The 23,155-nt window shown below is 45.6% G+C and overlaps 1 protein-coding gene across 2 annotated transcripts in view; it reads left to right on the top strand.

Moving 5' to 3' along the window:
- Positions 1 to 23,155, top strand: part of LOC137534492 (uncharacterized) — a 106,706-nt gene that overhangs the window by 70,511 nt on the left and 13,040 nt on the right. For both annotated transcript variants that reach the window (XM_068256011.1, XM_068256012.1), the window contains exons 3-4: positions 15,250 to 15,538; positions 17,821 to 17,924. In XM_068256011.1, coding sequence (XP_068112112.1) covers positions 15,250 to 15,538; positions 17,821 to 17,924 — 393 coding nt within the window. The remainder of the gene's footprint in view (positions 1 to 15,249; positions 15,539 to 17,820; positions 17,925 to 23,155) is intronic.

The following is a 23,155-nucleotide window of genomic DNA, read 5'->3' as shown; positions in this document are numbered from 1 at the left end:
CTTGAGCTGACCACAGCAGAGACTGCAGGGGGCCTCACAGAGCTCCTAAAACAAACCTTGTCAGTGGTGCACAGGAGCTCTGAGTGTTGGAATATGCCACTATTTGTACATCACCCATGGAGGGGAGGAAAAAAAACATCCAAAGCTGCTTTTTCAGCTGTCCTCCCCCACATATGATTAAGCAGCCTTTCAGCAGGGTCAGCAAGTCAACTCCTGACATCATGCACAAATCTATCATATGTAATGTGTCTCTCTCCTGATATACAAGCCATTATGTTATTTGTACAATCTGACCTCTGGAAGATATTATTTATTTAACTGAAAAGCTATCATTTCACCATAGTGCCCATTTAAAGTGACACTGAAGTGACCTGGGGAGAAAAAGGCAAATACTCTCCTCACTCACTCAGGAAAGGCTCTGGATCCTGTAGGGCATGGGTTCTCAATGGGGGTTCCAGGAGAGCCCTTCAGAGGTTCTGTGTCATTTTCATGACACTTATGTGAGACAATACAGCCTCACTCCCCTGTATTCACAGGACAAAATAGTCCTGCTTCTCCATCTTCAGTATCCTTCCACCGCAGTGGAGGGATACCATTGCAGCCACATCTGAAGGTGGCTGAATAGTTTGAGAAAGCAGAACTGCAGCGTGACTGGTCGACTACGGTCTGTTTTCTTTTATCACCGCTAGACAACAATGTTAATGGGAGCACTTATTTAAAAATGTGAATGGGCACAATGGACACAAATACTTATGGGGGTCCTTGTTTTGTAGGTGGGCATGAGGCAACGGAGGCTATGTAGTTTGTGCCACTAAGGCTTATAAGGCTAAATTTTAAAAGGGACAATCGGGGCTGCATTAACTAAAAAGGAGACTGAAAGATGCAATTGCAAAGGGTACCTTGAAGACCACACATATTATAAAGGAGCACAGTAGTTTGCATAATGGGAGGCATAAGGGTACCCTTTTATTAATGAGAACACTATTTAAATGGGATAATCATTGCTGCATCTGTCATTTAAGGGCTGAATTTGACATTTGGGCACTCATGGTCACTGTATCTGTAAGAGTTACCCCAGTTCAGACTTCTTTCAGCTGAAAAAGGCTGCAGAGCCTTCCCTACCCTCCCTTGGTGTCCAGGTTCCAGCGCTGGTACACCTGTTGCATGTATTCATCCAACTGGGGAGGGGGGGGCTCAGGCTGTCACTGTATAAGCAAGTGTTAAATTGCCTATGCTGCCATTGCCTTCCTTTCTTTTGATACGCTTCATGCTGCTCTCCAACTTCTGACACTTCTGCCTTTTCTGCTGTCACCAGCTAATCCCTGCAATAGTGTCACTAACTGTCCTCAGTGGACCTTACAATCGAATCCCTGCTGTGGGACAGCTAAAGATGCTTTTGGTCAGGGGGCAGCTGATGATAGTGGGTCTTGGGCGGTAAAAAGTACAAATCCGGTCCTGCCAGTAACCTTACAGTGTTTATCAGTCGTCTGTATCTCTGGAAAATGACTCTTGACCAGAAAATAGGACTCCAAGGAGAGATAATTTTTTTATTGTGTTTATTATAGTACTAGTGACCTTAGCCCGTTGAAAAACGGGCTTTAGGTCTGTTGCCGCACACACGTTCACCTGCCGTGCGTGCACACATGCCTTCCCGCTCGGCCGGCCCGCCTCCTGTCCCCTGCGCCCTGTCCCAACGGCTGTGTCAGTGCAGGGCATGCGCAGTAGCACAAAATCACAGACACACGGACATGGGACGCAGGGACACTTGTGTATTATTAGGTAGGATGGGCTGCATCTGTAGATGTGGATGTTGTGCAGTGACAGATAATAATAATAATAATAGATGCATACGGCCCAACAGTCACGATTTGGGAGTACTTTCACGATTTGAGAGGCTGTGTCCTGCGTCACGTGGCAGCCCTCTTTATGTTCCGATTCAGCCTGATAGAGCTGACAGCGCCTTGACAGCAAAAACCCTGCACCCTGCCCTAGCTGGCTGGATAGAGCTGTAAGTAAGCAAAGCTCCCTGTTGACACTCTAATTCCACCAAACAAAAAACACAGGGTTTTATATCAACAGTTTCTCTATTTATTCTTCAATCACAATATCTTCAAAGTTGCGGACAAGACGTATGTATACAATTACAGAGTTCCAATTCTCATCAGAGACTCACTGACACGTGTTTCACGGCCAGAAGCCGCTTCCTCAGAGGCACACTGTATACAAACATCTTTTAAGACATACAATATGCACCAAATAAGTCACATACATACCATTGGAGATCTATGCGTATGTCAGGGTATATCGGCCAATAAAATATTTTTCTAATTATCTTACCAACTGTGGACCAAAAAAATCTGTGTAACCGCAATCTGAAATATACCCTGACATACGCATAGATCTCCAATGGTATGTATGCGAGTTATATGGTGCATATTGTATGTCTTAACAGATGTTTGTATACAGTGTGCCTCTGAGGAAGCGGCTTTTGGCCGTGAAACACGTGTCAGGCAGTCTCTGATGAGAATTGGAACTCTTTAATTGTATCCATACGTCTTGTCCGTAACTTTGAAGCTATTGTGATTGAAGAATAAATAGAGAAACTGTTCATATAAAACCCTGTGTTTCTTGTTTGGTGGAATTTGTGCGATGCAATACTGAGGGGTGGAACAGAACTATGTATTTTTATTGTGTTCATGGTGTCCCTGTTGTTGACACTGTTGGAACTGTGTCAGTCTTGATGACACAGCCCACAGCTCTTCCTGCTGACAGAGTTGAGAGATGTGCATATCTCCCAACTGTCCCTCTTTCGGAGGGACAGTCCCTTTTCGGGAGCCCTGTCCCTCTGTCCCTCTTTCCCCCTCAGTTGTCCCTCTTTCAGGACTTTGTCCCTCTTTCTATATAAATATATATATTTCTATACCAAAAAGGTGTTTGATTGACTCTAAACTTTATTCCCATCCTTTAAATTGATATATTACTCATTTTGAAATGTTACTATGAAGGAAAATTAACCAATATAGAAAGGATCAGTGTGGTTTGAATTATAGAACAACATATTTTTCTTATGAAATCTTTATGGTATGCGTGACTAGGGGGCATGACCAGGGGTGTGGCAGGGGCGTGGCTTAAGTGTCCCTTTTTCTCATCTCAAAAAGTTGGGAGGTATGGATGTGGGGCTGGTGGCTGTTCTCTCCTTCTGCACAGCCTCAGCCTGGAGTCTCCATAGGCTGCAGTTCATGCCTCACTGCTATCCTGACTGAACTTAGTGAAGGTCCCACTGTCATCAGACCTTGCTCAGCAAGAACCACGGCTGGCTGAAATGTAAATGAGAGAGTGTTTGAGGCAGCCCCAGCATCCCTATAGACTGCAGGCTGCTTGCTCTGCCATTGGACATAAATTATAGCTGACAACTGCTGCTCTTTGGTAACCCAATCACTCTGCCCCCCCCCCCCCCCCTCTTTCATCCTCATTTGTTCTTCTTTCTGGATCCAGGTACAGATTCTTGTAAATTACTAATAAAAAATGAGTTTGACGTTAAACTCCCTTCCTTTCAATTGATATTTCTAATTTGAACGTTAGTTTGAAGCAAATGAACTAGGATATAGTGGAGCAGTGTGGTGTGAAATATAAAACACTTATTTTTCTTATTTAAATTTTTATTGTATGCTTGATAGCTGTGTGCTGGGTGCGTGTTTAGGGGGTGTGGCAGTATCGTGGCAAAAGGTGTGGGTTAAGTGTCCTTTCTGATCTCAAAAAGTTGGGAGGTATGATAATGAGTGCAGGAGATTCCATAAGCAGAGGCTGCAGTTCGCATATTCACCACAAGATGGCGATTACATCTTTCCCAGTTGAAACGCACAAACAAGAAGTAATGAAGCCAAAGACCGGAAGAAATTAAATCAAAGAAAGGAAGTGATGTAACAGCAGGAAGTGGAGAAGAGACAAAGAGGTAATTTTAGGATTTTTGTATGATTCTTGTTCGAGCAAAGGTCAGGATGGACATACTTTTCTTTTTTAATTATAATAGAGGAGGTCATGGTACACCTGTCAGTATTTTGATCACCCTCCTTGAAGTAACTGCCGTACAAGAGACTTTTATATGTCCCCCTATACTTAGGGGACATCTAGCTACCTATACTGGGGGGTGATGCACCTGCATATACTAAGGGGACATCAGGCTAACTACACTGGAGAGTGATGCAGCTACCTATACTGGGGGGACATCTGGCTACGTATACTGGAGTGTGATGCAGCTACCTATACTGAAGGGTGATGCAGCTATCTTTACTGGGGGACATTTTGCTACCTATACTGGAGGGTGATGTAGCTGTCTTTACTTGAGGGACATCTTGCTACCTATACTGGAGGGTGATGCAGCTATCTTTACTTGAGGGACATCTGGCTACCTATACTGGAGGGTGATGCAGCTGTCTATACTGGGGGACATCTGGCTACCTATACTGGAGGGTGATGCAGTTATCTTTACTGGGGGGACATCTTGCTACCTATACTGGAGGGTGATGCAGCTACCTATACTGGAGCGTGATGCAGCTATCTTTACTTGAGGGACATCTGGTTACCTATACTGGAGGGTGATGCAGCTGTCTATACTGGGGGACATCTGGCTACTTATACTGGAGGGTGATGCAGCCACCTATACTGGGCAGACATCTGGTTACCTATACTGGAGGGTGATGTCGCTATCTATACTGGGGGACATCTGGCTACCTGTACTGGAGGGTGATGCAGCTACCTATACTGGGGGGACATCTGGCTACCTATACTGGAGGGTGATGCAGCTATCTATACTGTGGACATCTGGCTACTCATACAGGAGGGTGATGCAGCTATCTATAGTGGGGGACATCTGGCTACCTATACTGGAAGGTGATGCAGCTACCTATACTGGAGGATAATGCAGCTACCTATATTGGTGGGACACCTGGCTACCTAAACTGGAAGGTAATGCAGCTACCTATACTGGGGGGACATCTGGCTATTTCCAACTGGGGGGACATCTAGCTACCTACCTATACTGGAGGGTGATCCGGCAACCTATACTGAGGAGGGAGGGGGGGGGGGTGGATGCATCTAACTACCTATGCCAGGTGGACATCTGGCTACCTATACTGAAGGGGATCTGGCTACCTATTAGAAGGGGGTCATCAGCTATTTATACTGGGACGATATCTGACTACCTATACTAAAGAGAATACTACCTACACCGGGAAAAGGCATGCATTTCAGTGCGTTGTGCTGAGTGATCTAATTCATTGTAACTGAACGGAACTGGCCACGCAGAAGCTGCACTGCATGTGGCCCCCTGCGTTGATGGTCAATGCAAAAGTGTGTGAAAGACATAAAACCTTATTCTTTAATCGTTTTTTTTTGTGTGTTTGTTTGTTTTTTAAACTGACCAATACAATAGAGCTCCATCTTGCTAGCCAGTAGCTCTGTGCCTATCGTGATATGAAACTCAGCATTTCTTCTTTGCTCTAAAAGATTATTTACAGCGTAAAATCTACTACCACGAAAAAAAAATTGTAGCAGAACACTTAAAATGCACTTTCATCTTCAGTTAACATATTTTGTTTACATTCATCTATCAACTACATTAGTATACATTCCTAGCTGTGCTGAAAATGAACTGCACTCTGCTGTAGAAGCAGAGAGCTGAAAAGTGATCACTAGAGAGATATTAATATATAAATACAGCAGCTATGCAATAAAATGCAATGGCAGTTTTCAGAGCAGATAAACTGAACTTTGGGAACTTGTAATTTGTAAACAGACAGTATTACTTGTGTACAAAAGCTGATATGATAATTGTATAAGTAATAAAAAATAGGAAAACAATGTTTTACTGCTTGGGTGCCCTTTGACTGTGCGAACGTGCCGACGTCATAGGCGCCCAAGTGGACATACTGCACAGGTGCAGCATAGTTTGTCCGGGTCGGAGGGCGCCGGCTGTGCCGACAAGGAAGAAGATTATGGGCATAGGTACTGGAGAACGGAAGGAGACGCCGGGACATTGGAGGAGCGGTAAGCAACCGCACAACTCCCCATACACACATTAAAGGGAAGATCCGCGCTGCACATAAAAAAAACTGCACTCACCTGGGGCTTCCTCCAGCTCCTGGCAGTCGAGTAGCTCCTCTCCCTCCCGGCGTCCAGCGGTGAAGAAGCCGACCGGTGTACGTGACGTCATTGGGTCTCTACTGCGCAGGCACAGTAGTTCTGCGCCTGCGCAGTAGAGACCCGATGACATCCCTACACCATGGGGCGCCGTGGTGCGCACAGAAGCCGACCTGGAAGCCGACTGGGTGAGGGCAGCTTCTTCACCACTGGACGCCGGGAGGGAGATGAGCTGCTACGAGGGCACAGATCGACTGCCAGGAGCTGGAAGAAGCCCCAGGTGAGTGCAGTTTTTTTTTTATGTGCAGCGTGAACCTTCCCTTTAAGTGTCTTTTTTTTTATTTTATTTTTTATTAACTTACCGCTAAGGTATCCTTTAACCATTTAAGCCTTCTGGACGTAGATAATACATAATATGTTCAGCGCACAACCTTCAATACAGTCTACTTCTAAATCTTCAACATATTATTCATGTGTCTTGCATCAATATCAGCAGCACCTCCACCATAGACGCCCACTAGTGAAAAGACTCACCGGACGTATTGGCCACTGCTAGACTGGCCAATCATGCACGATTCCAGGAAGCCTAGGTGCCTCAGCATCCTGGTGTAAATACTGCTCAATATCGTTTTCCTTTGTTTGCAAGACCTCAGAGAAAAAAACTCACATAGCGTGATACTGTAACCTTAAAATCACTTTTTATTATAAAATCACACTCACATGTCCAAGATGTCACTTTGCGCACAGAGTTTTTTTCACGGGTTCTCCCCCATTGCCAAGCTGGGCATGATGTATAGGCTGACTCCCACTGCCGTCTAATGCGTTTCCTGCGCTGGTTATCACCGCTCAGAGGGCCGGTTTGCTTGTCCTGGTACGTCCACCTCCGCCCAATCGATTTCGTTGATCACTTGTAACTCATCAGGGGCACGGAGGTTGGACGCTTACCAGGATGTTTTTATGTTCACGTACTGTGCCTTTCTGGCCACCTTCCCATCCTCAGCGCTAATGCGCTCCCATTGGACAGGCTCCATGATGTCACGTGCACCTGGGTGCTTCTATTGGGGCTTACTTTGTGACACTTCCCGCGTCATGCTCCCGGCATACCATGCGCACCACAGTTTCTATTGGCTCCCATTCTCCTTTACCTGATTGGTACGAGTGCACATCGCACTAGTATGGAATAGTTTATTCTGCCCCCTTCTCTATGCCATTCTATGTCCCAGCATAGCAGAGGGAGATTCCGTTTACAATATTAAAACACAATGATAAATTTGTATAAATATTCTTTTTTTTCTTATTAAAAGCTATATTAAACAGATAGTCAAATACAAAAATAGCGAGTCAAATAACACATCAAATACAATAGGATGATTTTCATATATAATCCTGTTAACACACACTACTAAAGAAAAAGGAAAAACAAAAAAGAAACACCTAGAGAGCATGATCCAGATAGCATGCACCATTCAACCTGGGAAATGAGGCACGAGGTACCTCCAGCTGAGATCCCAGGGATCAGTCCGTCCCTCAAGTCTTTAAGTCTTTAAAGGATACCACAACTGAAATGTGACATAACGAGATAGACGTGTATGTACAGTGCCTAGCACACAGATAACTATGCTGTGTTCCTTTTTTTCTTTCTCTGCCTGAAAGAGTTGAATATCAGGTATGTAGGTGGCTGACTCAGTCCTGACTCAGACAGGAAGTGACTACAGTGTGACCCTCACTGATAAGAAATTTCAACTATAAAACACTTTCCTAGCAGAAAATGGCTTCTGAGAGCAAGAAAGAGGTAAAAAAGGGGAATTTCTTATTAGTGAGGGTCACACTGTAGTCACTTCCTGTCTGAGTCAGGACTGAGTCAGCCACTTACATACCTGATATTTACCTCTTTCAGGCAGAGAAAGAAAAAAAGGAACACAGCATAGTTATCTGTGTGCTAGGCACTGTACATACACATGTCTATCTCATTATGTCACATTTCAGTTGTGGTATCCTTTAATATAATGTAAATTGCTCTCCCTACCTCATACAAGAAAATAAAAAGAAGTAAAACAATCAGAACAACTGGACATTGCTGCATATAACATCCAGGGGAAAAAATGTGTATAAATATTATGCCAAAACACTTTTCCTTACTATTTATTCCTGAGGCATATATCTTTACATAAAATGTTTCCTAAAAAATATTAAAAAGTGAAAAATTGAAAAATTAAATTAAGCATAGCTATGATTCATTCCTTGCTCACTATCATATCACCCCAATGATTAGATCTTATACACCATAGGTGATCATTCTAACTATTCCATTTATCATCCTTCCCACACATCATCAGATCAGAATCAGAATCGTTTATTTCGCCAAGCATGACTGGGTCATGCCCGGAATTGGTTTTAGCATCACAGGGCAGCTCACAAAAAATAACACAGTAGAGACATAGCATAAAGAAGAATAAAAAATGCAGAACATTAAGTTACAGCAGAAATATACAATGCAAGGAAAAACCGTTAGGCAGTATCACAGCAAGAACAACACAACACACTCAGAATGATCCCAGTACTGTAAACACTTTTGGGCCATAGGTAGAGGCGGCTAAGTACAAGTGTGAGGGGGGCACCATGGGATTTATAGGGAGTTCAATAACCTCACCGCTGCGGGGAAGAAAGTGTCCCTGTGCCTTGATGTCTTGGTGGGGATAGCCCGGAACCTCCGACCCGATGGGAGTCGTCGGAAGAAGCGATGACCTGGGTGTGATGGGTCATTGGCAATCTTTGCTGCTCTAGAGCACAACCTAGAGTTGTGGATGAGCTCCAGAGGGGGGAGGGGTTTCCCAATTATTTTCTCAGCTGGTTGTATGAGGGCATTGGGAAGCCTCCCCGTGGCGCTCCTGGATAGTGCTATTAAAATAAACCACTAACCATGCGCTCCTCACCAAACCTAATAGCCTTCTACTAAAACAGTCTCTGGGTCGCTAGCTGCATATACGTGTGTGTTAACACTTGAAAAACAGTAAATATAATAAACAGAGCGCTCAACAGATCTCATATAGTACTAAATACACCTTAGGAAAATATACCTAAATCTCATATAGTGCTAAAATACACCTTGAAAAAAATACATCTAGTGTTGTCAGCTTATTGCTGCACATAAAACATACAAAAAGTTCAATAGTTCATTTCCTCCATAAGCCTATCATGGTGATCCTCCTACTGCACCCAAAAACAATCACAGAGTTCAACAGTTCATTGTTTCCCTTTTGTAGCCAGTTTACACAGTTGGTGTCCAGATCTCCTACAGCAGTAAACCTATACGCTCACCAGATTATATGAGATTTAGGTATATTTTCCTAAGGTGTATTTAGTACTATATGAGATCTGTTGAGCGCTCTGTTTATTATATTTACTGGATAGTGCTATTGCAGCTTGAACTCATTCCCGCAGGGCGACCGCTTTGCGGCATTGGTTTTTGACCCTGCATAAGTTGGCATGCGAGAGCGAATGCATATTTGCATGAGTATTGCCTCATGAATAGCCAATTAGGCCAAATTTGCTTAGCCAGATATGTCAGGTGTTCACTTGGTGTTTAATGCACACATTCAATTCTTGTAGTGGAAAAAAACAAGATATAGATCAGTTCATTGTGATAAGTTATAGGCTAATGAATGGGAGGTGAACATTGCTCGGATGCATAAAGTGAAAACGATTGAAGGCTGAAGTGGTTAAAGTCGCCTAAAATTTAATTTTCATCTCCGTCTGAATCACATCGCAGGCCACCACAAATGTTCTTTTTACTTGCATTGTGTTGCGTCATGTGCATGATATAACGCAAATCTAAGGACTAGCAGATCTCTTGCCTTCCTTCAGTCATTGGGCTCAATTCTGGTAGCTCTGTGAGGTAAATATTTTTTGGTAGGTAAAATACCTCATGAGGTATTTTCCTCTTCTTTTATCAATTCTGAAAGATTTTTCTCCATTTCAGAACATGAGGTAAATACATAGAGTGAGGTAAAACACGAGGTATTTCAGTGGTAAGGCCTCGTTCACATCAGGGCCGTTTCTGTGTGCTTTTTACAGCGCACTGCCCTGTGCGATCAGCAAGGTATTTACTTTCCCATGTAACTAAATGTAGCTGGTTCACATCTATGCGCTGCGCTGAGCAGTGTTACAGAAACGTAGGGTTGCATGCATTTCTGTGCGTTGAGCTGGAAAGTGCACATCAATGCAAGTGAATGGGTACGCTTTTTTAGCGCATAGAAGCGCGTAGAAGCGCATGCGGTTTTTACCCCTAATTGGAGAAAAAAATACATTTACATATAAAAACAAAGTTTTATTGACAACTGCTGCTGGTACAACAAGCAAAACGTGCTTTAAATAAGCGCAGCGCAACGCACAGGAATGCGCACTAAAGCGCGCACAAGTGCATGCGTTTTTTACCACGCGCTTTCACACGTTTTTCAGCGCAGCAGATGTGAACGAGGCCTAAGCCTGCAGCAAATAAGTAATAGTCTTTAATTGTCTTCCATAAGTTAGTATAGTCTTTGGAAGGTGTTTTTTTTTTTTTTTTTTGAGGAGGAAAGGTGTATTTGATTATGTAGCAACCTATGAAAAGTAAATTTATAGGCATCCATTACAAAAAAAAAATCCAGCTCATTTACCTTTAGAGGCTGGGGGGGGGGGGGGGGGGGTAGGAGCACTTTTAGAGGCTGGGGGGAGGGGGGGGGGTGGTAGGAGCACTTTTAGAGGCTGGGGAGAAGGGGGGGGCGGAGCACTTTTAGAGGCTGGGGGAGGGGTCAGCACTTTTAAAGACTGGGGGTGTGAGTATTTTTACTTTTAGAGGCTGGGGGTCTGGAGGGGGGGTTACAACACTTTTACTTTTAGAGGCTGCTGGGGGGGGGGGGGGCTCGGAGCACTTTTAACCAGAGGAGAAGGGGGGGAGAAATCGTTGTTTGAGTTTTACTTAATTTTTTCTAAAAATAGAGGCTATGGGTTGGAGCATTTTTACTTTTTTTTCCCAACCAGAGGTTGGGGAATGGCAATGTTGAGGGGGGGGGGGCTTGGGGGGGTGGCAGATGAAGGATTGTACAGGGTTTGGAGCACTTTTTCTTTTTTAAAACAAAATGGAAGCTGGGGCTGGGGGGGGGGGGGGGGATTTTTGGTCAGATCACTTTTATTTATTTCAGCAAAATACGGGGGCCCTGAACACAGAACAAGCTGAAAAGGCTCCATGTTATGTGACTGATATCACAATTCTGTCACAACACTGCATTTATCATGTGGTAGAGGTAGGTCTAATTATGTGAGGTAAAAGACATGCAAACACGCACCTTATTTTACTTCAGAATTCAAGTGTGAGGTATTTCACTACTAAATACCACACATTTTTTAGTAGAAAATTACCGCATGAATTACCTCATGAAATTACATGAGGTAAAACTTTACTTAAACTACCAGAATTCAAAAGTTGATTTCCCTCATGAGGTAAACCCAATTCCATGAGGTAATTATTTACTAAACACTACCAGAATTGAGCCCATTATGCCTCAATCCGACACCAAGCTCTTCACCTAAAGCCAAGCCCCCGCGTGCACAGGAGACAAGTTGTGCCTACTCTTGCTATCACAGGCAACTAACTGATGTGCCATGCTGGTTTAAATACTCACAAAAGCCAATGAGAAAGAGCCACTCAATAAGCCAGCCAATGGAGCATGCAGCCTGCCACTAGTGATTGACTCTGTGCAATAGTCAGTCACTTTCTGGTTCAGCGATGGTCCCAGAGAGCATACACTGAGCATCTAACATGCCCATGTCGCCTAGCAACAACGGAGGAAGCCTGTCCACACGAGACCGCAGAACTTTAAGAGACATTATCTGCACGCCGAGAGTCAATCACCTGCATGCGGTGACTCCCGGAACCCGCTTACACGCCGCTGGAACCAGGCTGAGGAGAGATCGTGACAGCAACACAATGCAACGCTCCACTGAGAAACCAGCCTGAAGTGAGAGGGATGGGGAGGCTGTCATATGTATTTCTTTTTAAACAACACCGGTTGCCTGGCTGTCCTGCTGATCTTTTTGGCATCTGTAGAGTCATACATGTAAAACAAGCATGTGATTAGTGCAGTCAGACTTCAGTCAGAGCGCCTGTTGTGCTAAAGTCATGTAAAGTCACCCATCAGGGATAGTGATGACCCATGTAGCTGATGATGCGTTCTGTTGCTATTTGAAGAGGCAACGGAGCAGCGTGTGCACGACGTGGCGGGAGAGCGGCATTAACAAAATGATCGTCCATCGCTTGGGTGAGTTGATCCGCTGGGTAGATCACTTGCAGGTTGCTGGTTCAGGTCATTTTCAGCCACCTCAGTCGACTTTAATCAATTGTGTGTAAGAGGCTTTAGAGGTAGAGAATCAGCAGCCAGGCAAGCTGCATCTGTATTGAACTGTATTGAAGTGTGAACATATGATGAGGATGATGAACTGTGTTGCACCACCATATACATCTGTGTTGTACTGTTAAACTCGATGTTCTGCATCTCCTGTTTAAGGTGTTTAAGGCTAAATGCTAGGAAAGCCTCAAGCCGTGTCTGAGTGTCACCAGCCTGCCTGAAAACTTGAACACATCAGCTTGCTCCTATTCTCTCCTCCATCTTTGCCAAATCCCTTCAGAGAGACAAAGTTCCCTCTTGGTTGAAGGGGTCCAGCATCATCCCTGTCCCTAAAAAGCAGGCAGTCTCTGACCTCAACAACTTCAGGCCGGTCGCTCTTATACCCGTCGTTATGAAAGCTTTTGAAAGTATGGATCTCCTCCTCCTCATGCTCTCCACAGAGGCCCTGCTGGACCCGTACCAGTTTGCGCATAGAGCGAACAGATCCACTGATGACGTCATTAACATCTTCCTGGAGCTCGTCAACGATCACCTGGATAGACTGACTTCAGCTCAATATTTAAAACCATCAGCCTCCAAATACTTAAAGAGAACCTTGCCGCATTCGGAGTCCACTCTTCCCTATGTCTGTGGATCACGGACTTCCTCACAAACAGATCTCAGGTCGTCAAGCTAGGTGCTATCTCCTCACAACCTATGATCACAAACACAGGGGACCCACATGGATGTGTCCTGTCACAGATCCTGTACTCCTTATATATGAACAACTGCAGATCCATGGCAAACTCTGTCAAAGTCATCAAATTTGCTGACAACACCACCATAGTTGATCTCATCACCCAAAATGATGAGCAGGCATACAATCACCGAGTCGATAGAATCTGCCTCTGGTGTAGGGAGAACGGGCTGGTCCTCAACACTGCAAAAAATGTTCAGATGATTTGTTGATTTTAGGAAGCATGCCTCCGCTCCACCTCCAATCTGCATTGACAGGAACTTAAAGGGAAGGGTTAGGGACTGTCTAAAAAAAATAAAAATCCGCATCCACTTACCTGGGGCTTCCTCCAGCCCGTGGCAGGCAGGAGGTGCCCTCGGCGCCGCTCCGCAGGCTGCCGGTGGCCGACCCGACCTGGCCAGGCCGGCGGCCAGGTCGGGCTCCTTCCGCGTTCCAAAATGCGCCTCACGGCGGCGCGCTGACGTCATCGGACGTCCTCCGGGCTTTACTGCGCAGGCTCAGTAGTTCTGAGCCTGCGCAGTAAAGCCCGGAGGACGTCCGATGACGTCAGCGCGCCGCCGTGAGGCACATTTTGGGACGCGGAAGGAGCCCGACCTGGCCGCCGGCCAGGTCGGGTCGGCCACCGGAGACCACCGTCAGCCTGCGGAGCGGCGCCGAGGGCACCTCCTGCCTGCCACGGGCTGGAGGAAGCCCCAGGTAAGTGGATGCGGATTTTTATTTTTTTTAGACAGTCCCTGAACCTTCCCTTTAAGAGTTCCCTGTGTCCACCTTGTGGGCACACCAATCTCCAAAGACCTGAGTTGGAAGGCCAACAACACCTCCACCAATAGAAAAGCCCAGCAGAGGCTATTCTTCCTCCACTATCTGAAGAAGTTTGGTATGGCCCATAAGCTTCTGATGAACTTCTACTCTGCCAAAATTTAATCTGTCCTTTGCTCCTCCATCCTGGTCTGGTATGCGGGCTCCTCTGCCAGGGACAGACTCAAACTGCAGAGAGTTGTCAGATCAGCATAGAGGATCATCGGAAAACCTACATCCCCCCCTCTGGACCTCCTCTACATCTCCAAATGGCGTTTCAGAGCACTGATGGTCGCTAACAGGCTATCGCTTTTCTAGTCTGTTCCCTGCAGGTCGGAGGTTTTGGTGCATCTACACCAGAACCTCAAGGCATGGGAACAGCTTCTTCCCCTCAGCTGTCAACTCACTGAACTCTCTTCATGCACTCCCCCCTCCCACCTTAGGTCTTTATTTATTTTCCATGCTGTAAACGTCTGCGCTGCTGCACATTGTACATAGTAGCAGTACATTTCTTGTGTTAATTGCCACATTGTGAATTATGCTACCCTTCTATCTCAGCATGTGCCCAGTTGAGTTTGGTGAAATAAAAATTATTCTGATCTGAAAGATTTATCTTCCAACTCCCCAGGCCAACATATGACTATTGATCCTTTTATCTGTAGGTCTGCAATTACATGATTGTTTTATCTGAAGGCTGGTGACTACTTAATTATTTAATCTTGACACCCATGGCTACTTAACTCTTGTATTTAGAAGGGCGTTGCTACTTAAGTCATGTACCTGAAAGCACAGTGCTAATACATTTTGGTATTAGGGGTACCCAACAGCTTAATTCTGGTATTTGGGGGCCACATAGCTGTCTGATAATGGTAGTGTGGTCTGCAGATATAAGCTAGACTGTCTTTATGGCAGTATAATTAATTGTGATCTCCCATTGCCTGTTGGACTGAGATATCCAAATTCCCTAGGCACCCTTTCAACCAATAAATAGGGAGACTGAGGAACTAAATTCATTGCTCTGCTTCAGGTCCTGCATGGTCTCAATCTGGCTCTGTTTAGGAAGGTCATGTGACATTATTTATTTATGGCATTTCTATACATATATAGTTTAGTGAATATACCTCATTGTTTCCTCCTACATACGCTGATATCTGAATTTACAATTTAAACTATTTCTCAATTTTTCGCACTTAGGGTGGAGAACTGATACATGTAAACACTGTGGTTAAAGGGGAAGAAGAAGAGACATATGTGAGGGGTGATCAGCAGTCTATGGAGAAAGGTGGCAAGATGAAAATTAAAGAGGAAGAAGAAGAAACGTATATAATGAGTGATCAGCAGTCTATGGAGGAGGGTGACATGATGAGGAAAATTAAAGAGGAAGAAGAAGAGAGGTATGTGAGGAGTGATCAGCAGTCTGTGGAGGAGGGTGTCATTATGAGGACAATTAAAGAGGAGGACACTCTTACAGAGGACAGAACAGGTGAGTAATCAGCACTAAATCTAGATTCAAAGTGTATCTTTATTGCTGTTAGGGCCTGTCTCCACTCGTCAGTTTTTCTGTGCAATTGCATTCTGTGCACAGGAAAACTGAGAATTAATGTTAATCAATGGGCTAGTTAACACTTGAATGCATTTTTCACATGCAGACAAACAATTGACAGCAATGCAATACTGAAAGACAGCTAATGAGGAAAAACTGACGCATGGGAAAAAGTGTGGAGAAAGGCCCTTATGACTGTGCGATCACAGACTGGCCATATTAGGGGCTATGCTATGCACTCAGGTTAGATTTTTGTTATGTAAAACCATAGCTCTTGATTGTGCTTGGTCACAGCTTACTAATAATAACAGTACAGACCCCCTGATCACTTTGGAGTATGTTCTGTGGAGAGGGGAGGTGATGGATGAGTGAGAAGCATTCTGTTGCATCTCACAGCAGAAATACAATACCAAAAAAGACAACATTTATATTGCGCTTTTCTCCTGGCGGACTCCAAGCGCTTGAGCTGCAGCCACAAGGGTGTGCTCAGTAGGCAATACAGTGTTAGGGAGTCTAGCCCAAGGACTCTTTACTAAATAGGTTCTGGCTTACTGAACAGGAAGAGCCGAGATTTGAACCCAGGTCTCCTGTGTCAGAGGTAGAGCCCTTAACCAATACACTGATCAGGTTATGACTTTCCAACTCATTAAATTACTACATGCAGCTATAATCACAGATATTTCCCATCCAATTGAAATCTACCATGTGTGGTTTAAATTAGTGCTACCAGCCTGTAATAAGTTGCTAAGCTACTAATAGCTGAGTGGCTAGTATCCTGCACCCATCCTTGGCGCTGCATGAATGCTATTAAGTGTGTTGCCAAAACTGGTGCCAGAATTAACTTCTTTAAACACAGTGCATTATACATCCGATGTGCTGTCACTGTCCTCTTGTTGCTTCATATAAATGTGCACACAGCCTAAGAGCTTCCTGTGGCAGAATATATGGGACATTTTTACTAAAGGAAAGGGCACTGAAGGAGAACACGGATGATCCACACAGGAGACATTAAAGGGGGCACACAGGAGGTGCAAAGGAAACACTGAAGGTGGCACGCAGGAGGTCCAGAGGAGGCACTGAAGAGGGCACACAGGAGGTGTGGAGGAAGCTGTGAATTGGCCCCACAGGAGATGCAGAAAAGGCTCTGAAAAGGGCAAAGGCAAAGGAAGCACTGAAGGTGGCTCACAGGAACTGTAGCGTAACCAATAAAGAGGGCATATAGGGAGTGCAGAGAAAGCACTGAAGGGGGCACACAGGAGGTGTAGAGAAAGCATTGACGGGCACACAGGAGGTGCAGAGGAAGCAATGAAGGGGGCACACAGGAGGTGCAGAGGAAGCAATGAAGAGTGCACACAGGAGTTGTAGTGGAAGCACTGAATAGGGCACACAGGAGGTGCAGAGGAAGCAATGAAGAGTGCACACAGGAGTTGTAGTGGAAGCACTGAATAGGGCACACAGGAGGTGCAGAGGAAGCAATGAAGGGTGCACACAGGAGGTGCAGAGGAAGCACTGAAGGGGGCACACAGGAGATGCAGAGGAAGCAACACATCTATCAATACAATTAAAGCACAACTGAAGTGAGAGGGATATGGAGGCTGCCATATTGATTTCCTTTTAAGCAATACTAGTTGCCTGGCTGTCCGGCTGATCCTCTGCCTCTAATACCTTTAGCCATAGACCCTGAACAAGCATGCAGCAGATCAGATGTTTCTGACATTTTTGTAAAATCTGACATGATTAGCTGCATACTTGTTTCTGGTGTGATTCGGAAACTACTGCAGCCAAATAGATCAACAGGGCTGCCAGGCAACTGGTATTGTTTAAAAGGAAATACATATGGCAACCTCCATATACCTGTCACTTTAGTTGTCCTTTAAAGACTGGTCATTTCTTTTTCTCTGGGAGTATTAGCAAAATCAGCAGGGGATCAAATACTTCTGTCGTTACAAGAGTAGAACATTACTTTCAATCTGCCATCAAGCTGTACAATTTACTGCTTTTCAATGTATGGACAATGCATTAGTTGAAGGGATGGTCAATGAGATCAAAGTAATGCTGACTTGTATTCAAATGTAAAGCAAATTGTATGCAGATACTCACATTTCAGGAAATGCATTTGATTGACTGGATTCCAAGCTACGTAAAATGTCCATGTAAGGCAAAGTTCTTGTCATGTGATTTTATGCCTTCTCTAACATGGAGTGATGTTTTTCTATTTGCAGGGCAGAGTCCTGGCATCAGGAACCTCTCAGACTCCCCTCGCCTGTCTAACCCGGAGGGGCCTGCTGGAGGGTCTTTTCCCTGTTCCACGTGTGGAAAATGTTTTGTAAGTAAATCACATTTTGTCAAAAATGAGAGAACTTACACTGATGAGAAGCCCTATTCATGTGCTGAGTGTGGGTAATGTTTTGTTTGGAAATCATATTTGTCTTACATGAGACTTTACACTGGTAAGAAGCCTTATTCATGTCTTCAGTGTGGGAAATGCTTTTTTACAGAAATCACATCTTGGCAAACATGAGAGATCTCACAGTGGTGAGAAGCCATATTCATGTACTAAGTGTGGGGAAAGATTTGGACATAAATCAAATGTGTAAGATATGAGCTATCTCACACTTGTGTGGGCCTCTATTCATGTGCTGAGTATGAAATATTTTAGTGAGCATGGAACCCTTGTCATACTTGAGAGATCTCACACTGGTGAGAAGCCATGCTTTGCACAGATATCACACCTTGCCAGTCATGAACAATTACATACTGGTGAAAATCCATATTTATGTACTGAGTGTGGGAAATGTTTTGCACATCTTTCTAGACATGGCACTGATGATAAATAAGGATCAGTGGGGGACATTTATCAAGAGCATCTGAGACAAAATGTTGGTAGGGTTTTAGAAATCAGTGCAGAACTGTCTAAGACATACTGTATTAAGAATCCACTAATTGGCGCAGTTTCCTTCTTAAACTGTTGTAAATTAGGAGGAGTTAGGAAGGTTTCTCAGACAGAGCAGTGTGTGAGGGAAATTGCCTATCCTGAGGTAACTAATTAATCTGCTGGACTAAAACATAAAATAGATGTTATAAAAGTATAAATATATTATTGAGAATATTGTTAGATTGAATGACACACACACACACCTCAGTGTTCTCCCCAGAATTTTTTCCAGCCGGGTGGCATGAAAAATTAGCCGGGTGGGGCGAGATGAGAGAATGCAGGGATTGTGCTTCTGTGTGCAACTCTGCTTTCAGCATAGGTCACCTCCTCCTGATGACAGCCGGGTGATCACCAAAACTAGCCGGGTGGAGCACGCAGCTTAAAGAGCCTGGGGAGATCACTGTATATATATGTGTATATGTATGTATGTACAGTGGCTTGCAAAAGTATTCAGCCCCCTTGAAGTTTTCCACATTTTGTCACATTACTGCCACAAACATGAATCAGTTTTATTGGAATTCCACGTGAAAGACCAAGTGGTGTTCACATGAGAAGTGGATCGAAAATCATACATGATTCCAACATTTTTTTTTACAAATCAATAACTGCAAAGTGGGGTGTGCATTATTATTCAGCCCCCTTTGGTCTGAGTGCAGTCAGTTGCCCATAGACATTGCCTGATCAGTGCTAATGACTAAATAGAGTGCTTCTGTGTGTAATCTAATGTCAGTACAAATACAGCTGCTCTGTCACAGCCTCAGAGGTTGTCTAAGAGAATCTTGGGAGCAACACCACCATGAAGTCCAAAGAACACACCAGACAGGTCAGGGATAAAGTTATTGAGAAATTTAAAGCAGGCTTAGGCTACAAAACGATTTCCAAAGCCTTAAACATCCCATGGAGCACTGTTCAAGCGATCATTCAGAAATGGAAGGAGTATGGCACAACTGTAAACCTACCAAGACAAGACCGTCCACCTAAACTCACAGGCCGAACAAGGAGAGCGCTGATCAGAAATGCAGTCAAGAGGCCCATGGTGACTCTGGACGAGCTGCAGAGATCTACAACTAAGGTGGGGGAATCTGTCCATAGGACAACTATTAGTCCTGCACTGCACAAAGTTGGCTCTTATGGAAGAGTGACAAGAAGAAAGCCATTGTTAACAGAAAAGCATAAGAAGTCCCGTTTTCAGTTTGCCACAAGCCATGTGTGGGGACACAGCAAACATGTGGAAGAAGGTGCTCTGGTCCGATGAGACCAAAATGGAACTTTTTGGCCAAAATGCAAAACGCTATGTGTGGCAGAAAACTAACACTGCACATCATTTAGAACACACCATCCCCACTGTCTAATATGGTGGTGGCAGCATCATGCTCTGGGGGTGCTACTCTTCAGCAGGGACAGGGAAGCTGGTCAGAGTTGATGGGAAGATCGATGGAGCCAAATACAGGGCAATCGTGGAAGAAAACTTCTTGGAGTCTGCAAAAGACTTGAGACTGGGGTGGAGGTTCACCTTCCAGCAGGACAACCACCCTAAACATAAAGCCAGGGCAACAATGGAATGGCTTAAAACATATCCAGGTGTTAGAATGGCCCAGTCAAAGTCCAGATCTAAATCCAATCGAGAATCTGTGGCAAGATCTAAAAACTGCAGTTCACGAACGCTGTCCATCTAATCTGACTGAGCTGGAGCTGTTTTGCAAAGAAGAATGGGCAAGGATTTCAGTCTCTAGATGTGCAAAGCTGGTAGAGACATACCCTAAAAGACTGGCAGCTGTAATTGCAGCAAAAGGTGGTTCTACAAAGTATTGACTCAGGGGGCTGAATAATTACGCACACCCCACTTTGCAGTTATTGATTTGTAAAAAATGTTTTGAATCATATATGATTTTCGTTCCACTTCTTACGTGTACACCACTTTGTATTGGTCTTTCACGTGGAATTCTAATAAGATTGATTCATGTTTGTGGCAGTAAAGTGACAAAATGTGGAAAACTTCAAGGGAGCCGAATACTTTTGCAACCCCACTGTATGTATGTATGTATGTATGTATGTATGTATGTATGTATTACATCTATAAGCAACATAAAGATAGATATGAATGCTACAGTTAATATGGTGATCCTTAAAGAGAACCCGAGGTGGGTTTGAAGAATATTATCTGCATACACAGGCTGGATCTGCCTATACAGCCCAGCCTCTGTTGCTATCCCAAACCCCCCTAAGGTCCCCCTGCACTCTGCAATCCCTCATAAATCACAACCACGCTGCTGACAAACAGCTTGTCAGAGCTGGCTGTGTTTATCTCTATAGTGTCAGTCTGCTGCTCTCCCCGCCTCCTGCAGAACTCCAGTCCCCGCCTGCATCCCTTCCCTCCCTGCTGATTGGAGGGAAGGGATGGGGCAGGGACCAGAGCTATGCAGGAGGCGGGGGAGCAGCTGAGACTGACACTGCAGATGTAAACACAGCCTCACAGCAAGGCTGTGATTTATGAGGGATTGCAGAGTGCAGGGGGACCTTAGTGGGGTCTGGGATAGCAACAGAGGCTGGGCTGTATAGGCAGATCCAGCCTCTGTATGCAGATAACATTCTTTAAACACACCTCGGGTTCTCTTTAAGCTGCTAGTCTCTGTTAGTCTCTTACCTCCATCACGCAATCTTTTTCTGTGTCTCTCCTCTGTCACATTCTCTGTCTGTCTCTATCAGACTGGATTCACACATATCCATTCCTGTCCTTTCAGTTTCTGATAGTTGGCATCTGTTTTATATGGCTTTGTTCACACATAAACCTGTAAACTTCTTGTCCAGTCCAGTCCTATCAGTTTTGCATCTGTTTTGTATTGGTTTTCTATGGCTTGTCTCACACATAAAAGGTGTACTGTTTCAATCCTGTCAGGTAAAACTGATAGAAAACTGATACAAAAATGACAGGACTGGATTGGAGTGAAAATGTTCAGATTTTTAGGTGAACCCAGCCTTACGCTGTCTTTCCTTCTCTCATGGAATCGTTCTGTATCTATTTTTCTTACATTTTTTTCACAGAATATATTGTTGTCTATATCACAATCTTCCTTTTTTGCATATTACGCGTTACGTTTCTGTCTATCTCCTCTCTCACGCAATACTTTTGTGTCTCTATTAAACACTCTTCCTTTTTCTCTCATGTACTCTCTTTCAGGGAAATTTCTAGGTGAAATCGCTCCCAGGGCAAGTGTCAAAAAACATGCACCCCATCCCACCCAGTATAGGTAGCCAGATGATTAGCCCCCCTCCCCACATACAGTATAGCCAGTCAGATCCCCCCTCCCTCCCCATGCACAGCATAGTCAGCCAGAGCCCCTCTCCCTCTCAACACCCAGTATAGCCAGCCAGAGCCCCCCTCCCTCCCCACACCCAGTATAGCCAGCCAGAGCCCACCTCCCTCCCCACAAACAGTATAGCCAGCCAGAGCCCCCCTCACTCTCCACACACAGTATAGCCAGCCAGAGCCCCCCTCCCTCCCCACACCCAGTATAGCCAGCCAGAGCCCTCCTCCCTCCCCATGCACAGCATAGTCAGCCAGAGCCCCCCTCCCTCCCCACACCCAGTATAGCCAGCCAGAACCCCCCTCCCTCCTCACACCCCAGTATAGCCAGCCAGAGCCCACCTCCCTCCCCACAAACAGTATAGCCAGCCAGAGCCCCCCTCACTCCCCACAAACAGTATAGCCAGCCAGAGCCCCCCCTCACTCCCCACACACAGTATAGCCAGCCAGAGCCCCCCTCCCTCCCCCCACACAGTATAGCCAGCCAGAGCCCCCCCTCCCTCCCCACACCCAGTATAGCCAGCCAGAGCCCCCTCCCTCCCCACCCCTCACACCCAGTATAGCCAGCCAGAGCCCCCCTCACTCCCCACACCCAGTATAGCCAGCCAGAGCCCCCTTCCCTCCCCACACCCAGTATAGCCAGCCAGAGCCTCCTTCCCTCCCCACACCCAGTATAGCCAGCCAGAGCCCCCCTCCCTCCCCACACCCAGTATAGCCAGCCAGGGCCCCCCTCCCTCCCCACACCCAGTATAGCCAGCCAGGGCCCCCCTCCTCCCCACACCCAGTATAGCCAGCCAGAGCCCCCTCCCTCCTCACCCCTCACACCAAGTATATCCAGCCAGAGCCCCCCCTCACTCCCCACACACAGTATAGCCAGCCAGAGCCCCCTTCCCTCCCCACACCCAGTATAGCCAGCCAGAGCCCCCTTCCCTCCCCACACCCAGTATAGCCAGCCAGAGCCCCACTCCCTCCCCACACCCAGTATAGCCAGCCAGAGCCCCCCTCACTCCCCACACACAGTATAGCCATCCAGAGCCCCCCTCCCTCCTCACACACAGTACAGCCAACCAGAGCCCCCCTCCCTCACACACCCAGTATAGCCAGCCAGAGCTCCCTCACTCCCCACACACAGTATAGCCAGCCAGAGCCCCCCTCCCTCCCCATACCCAGTATAGCCAGCCAGAGCCCCCCTCACTCCCCACACCCAGTATAGCCAGCTAGAGCCCCCCTCCCTCCCCACACCCAGTATAGCCAGCCAGCGCCCCCCTTACTCCCCCCACACAGTATAGCCTGTCATGATATTGCAGCTAGTTATGAT

This window comes from Hyperolius riggenbachi, chromosome 10 (assembly GCF_040937935.1).
Source record: "Hyperolius riggenbachi isolate aHypRig1 chromosome 10, aHypRig1.pri, whole genome shotgun sequence".
NCBI lineage: Eukaryota > Metazoa > Chordata > Amphibia > Anura > Hyperoliidae > Hyperolius > Hyperolius riggenbachi.
Note: the sequence above shows the minus strand (reverse complement) of the source record. Positions and strands in the feature narration are given on the sequence as shown.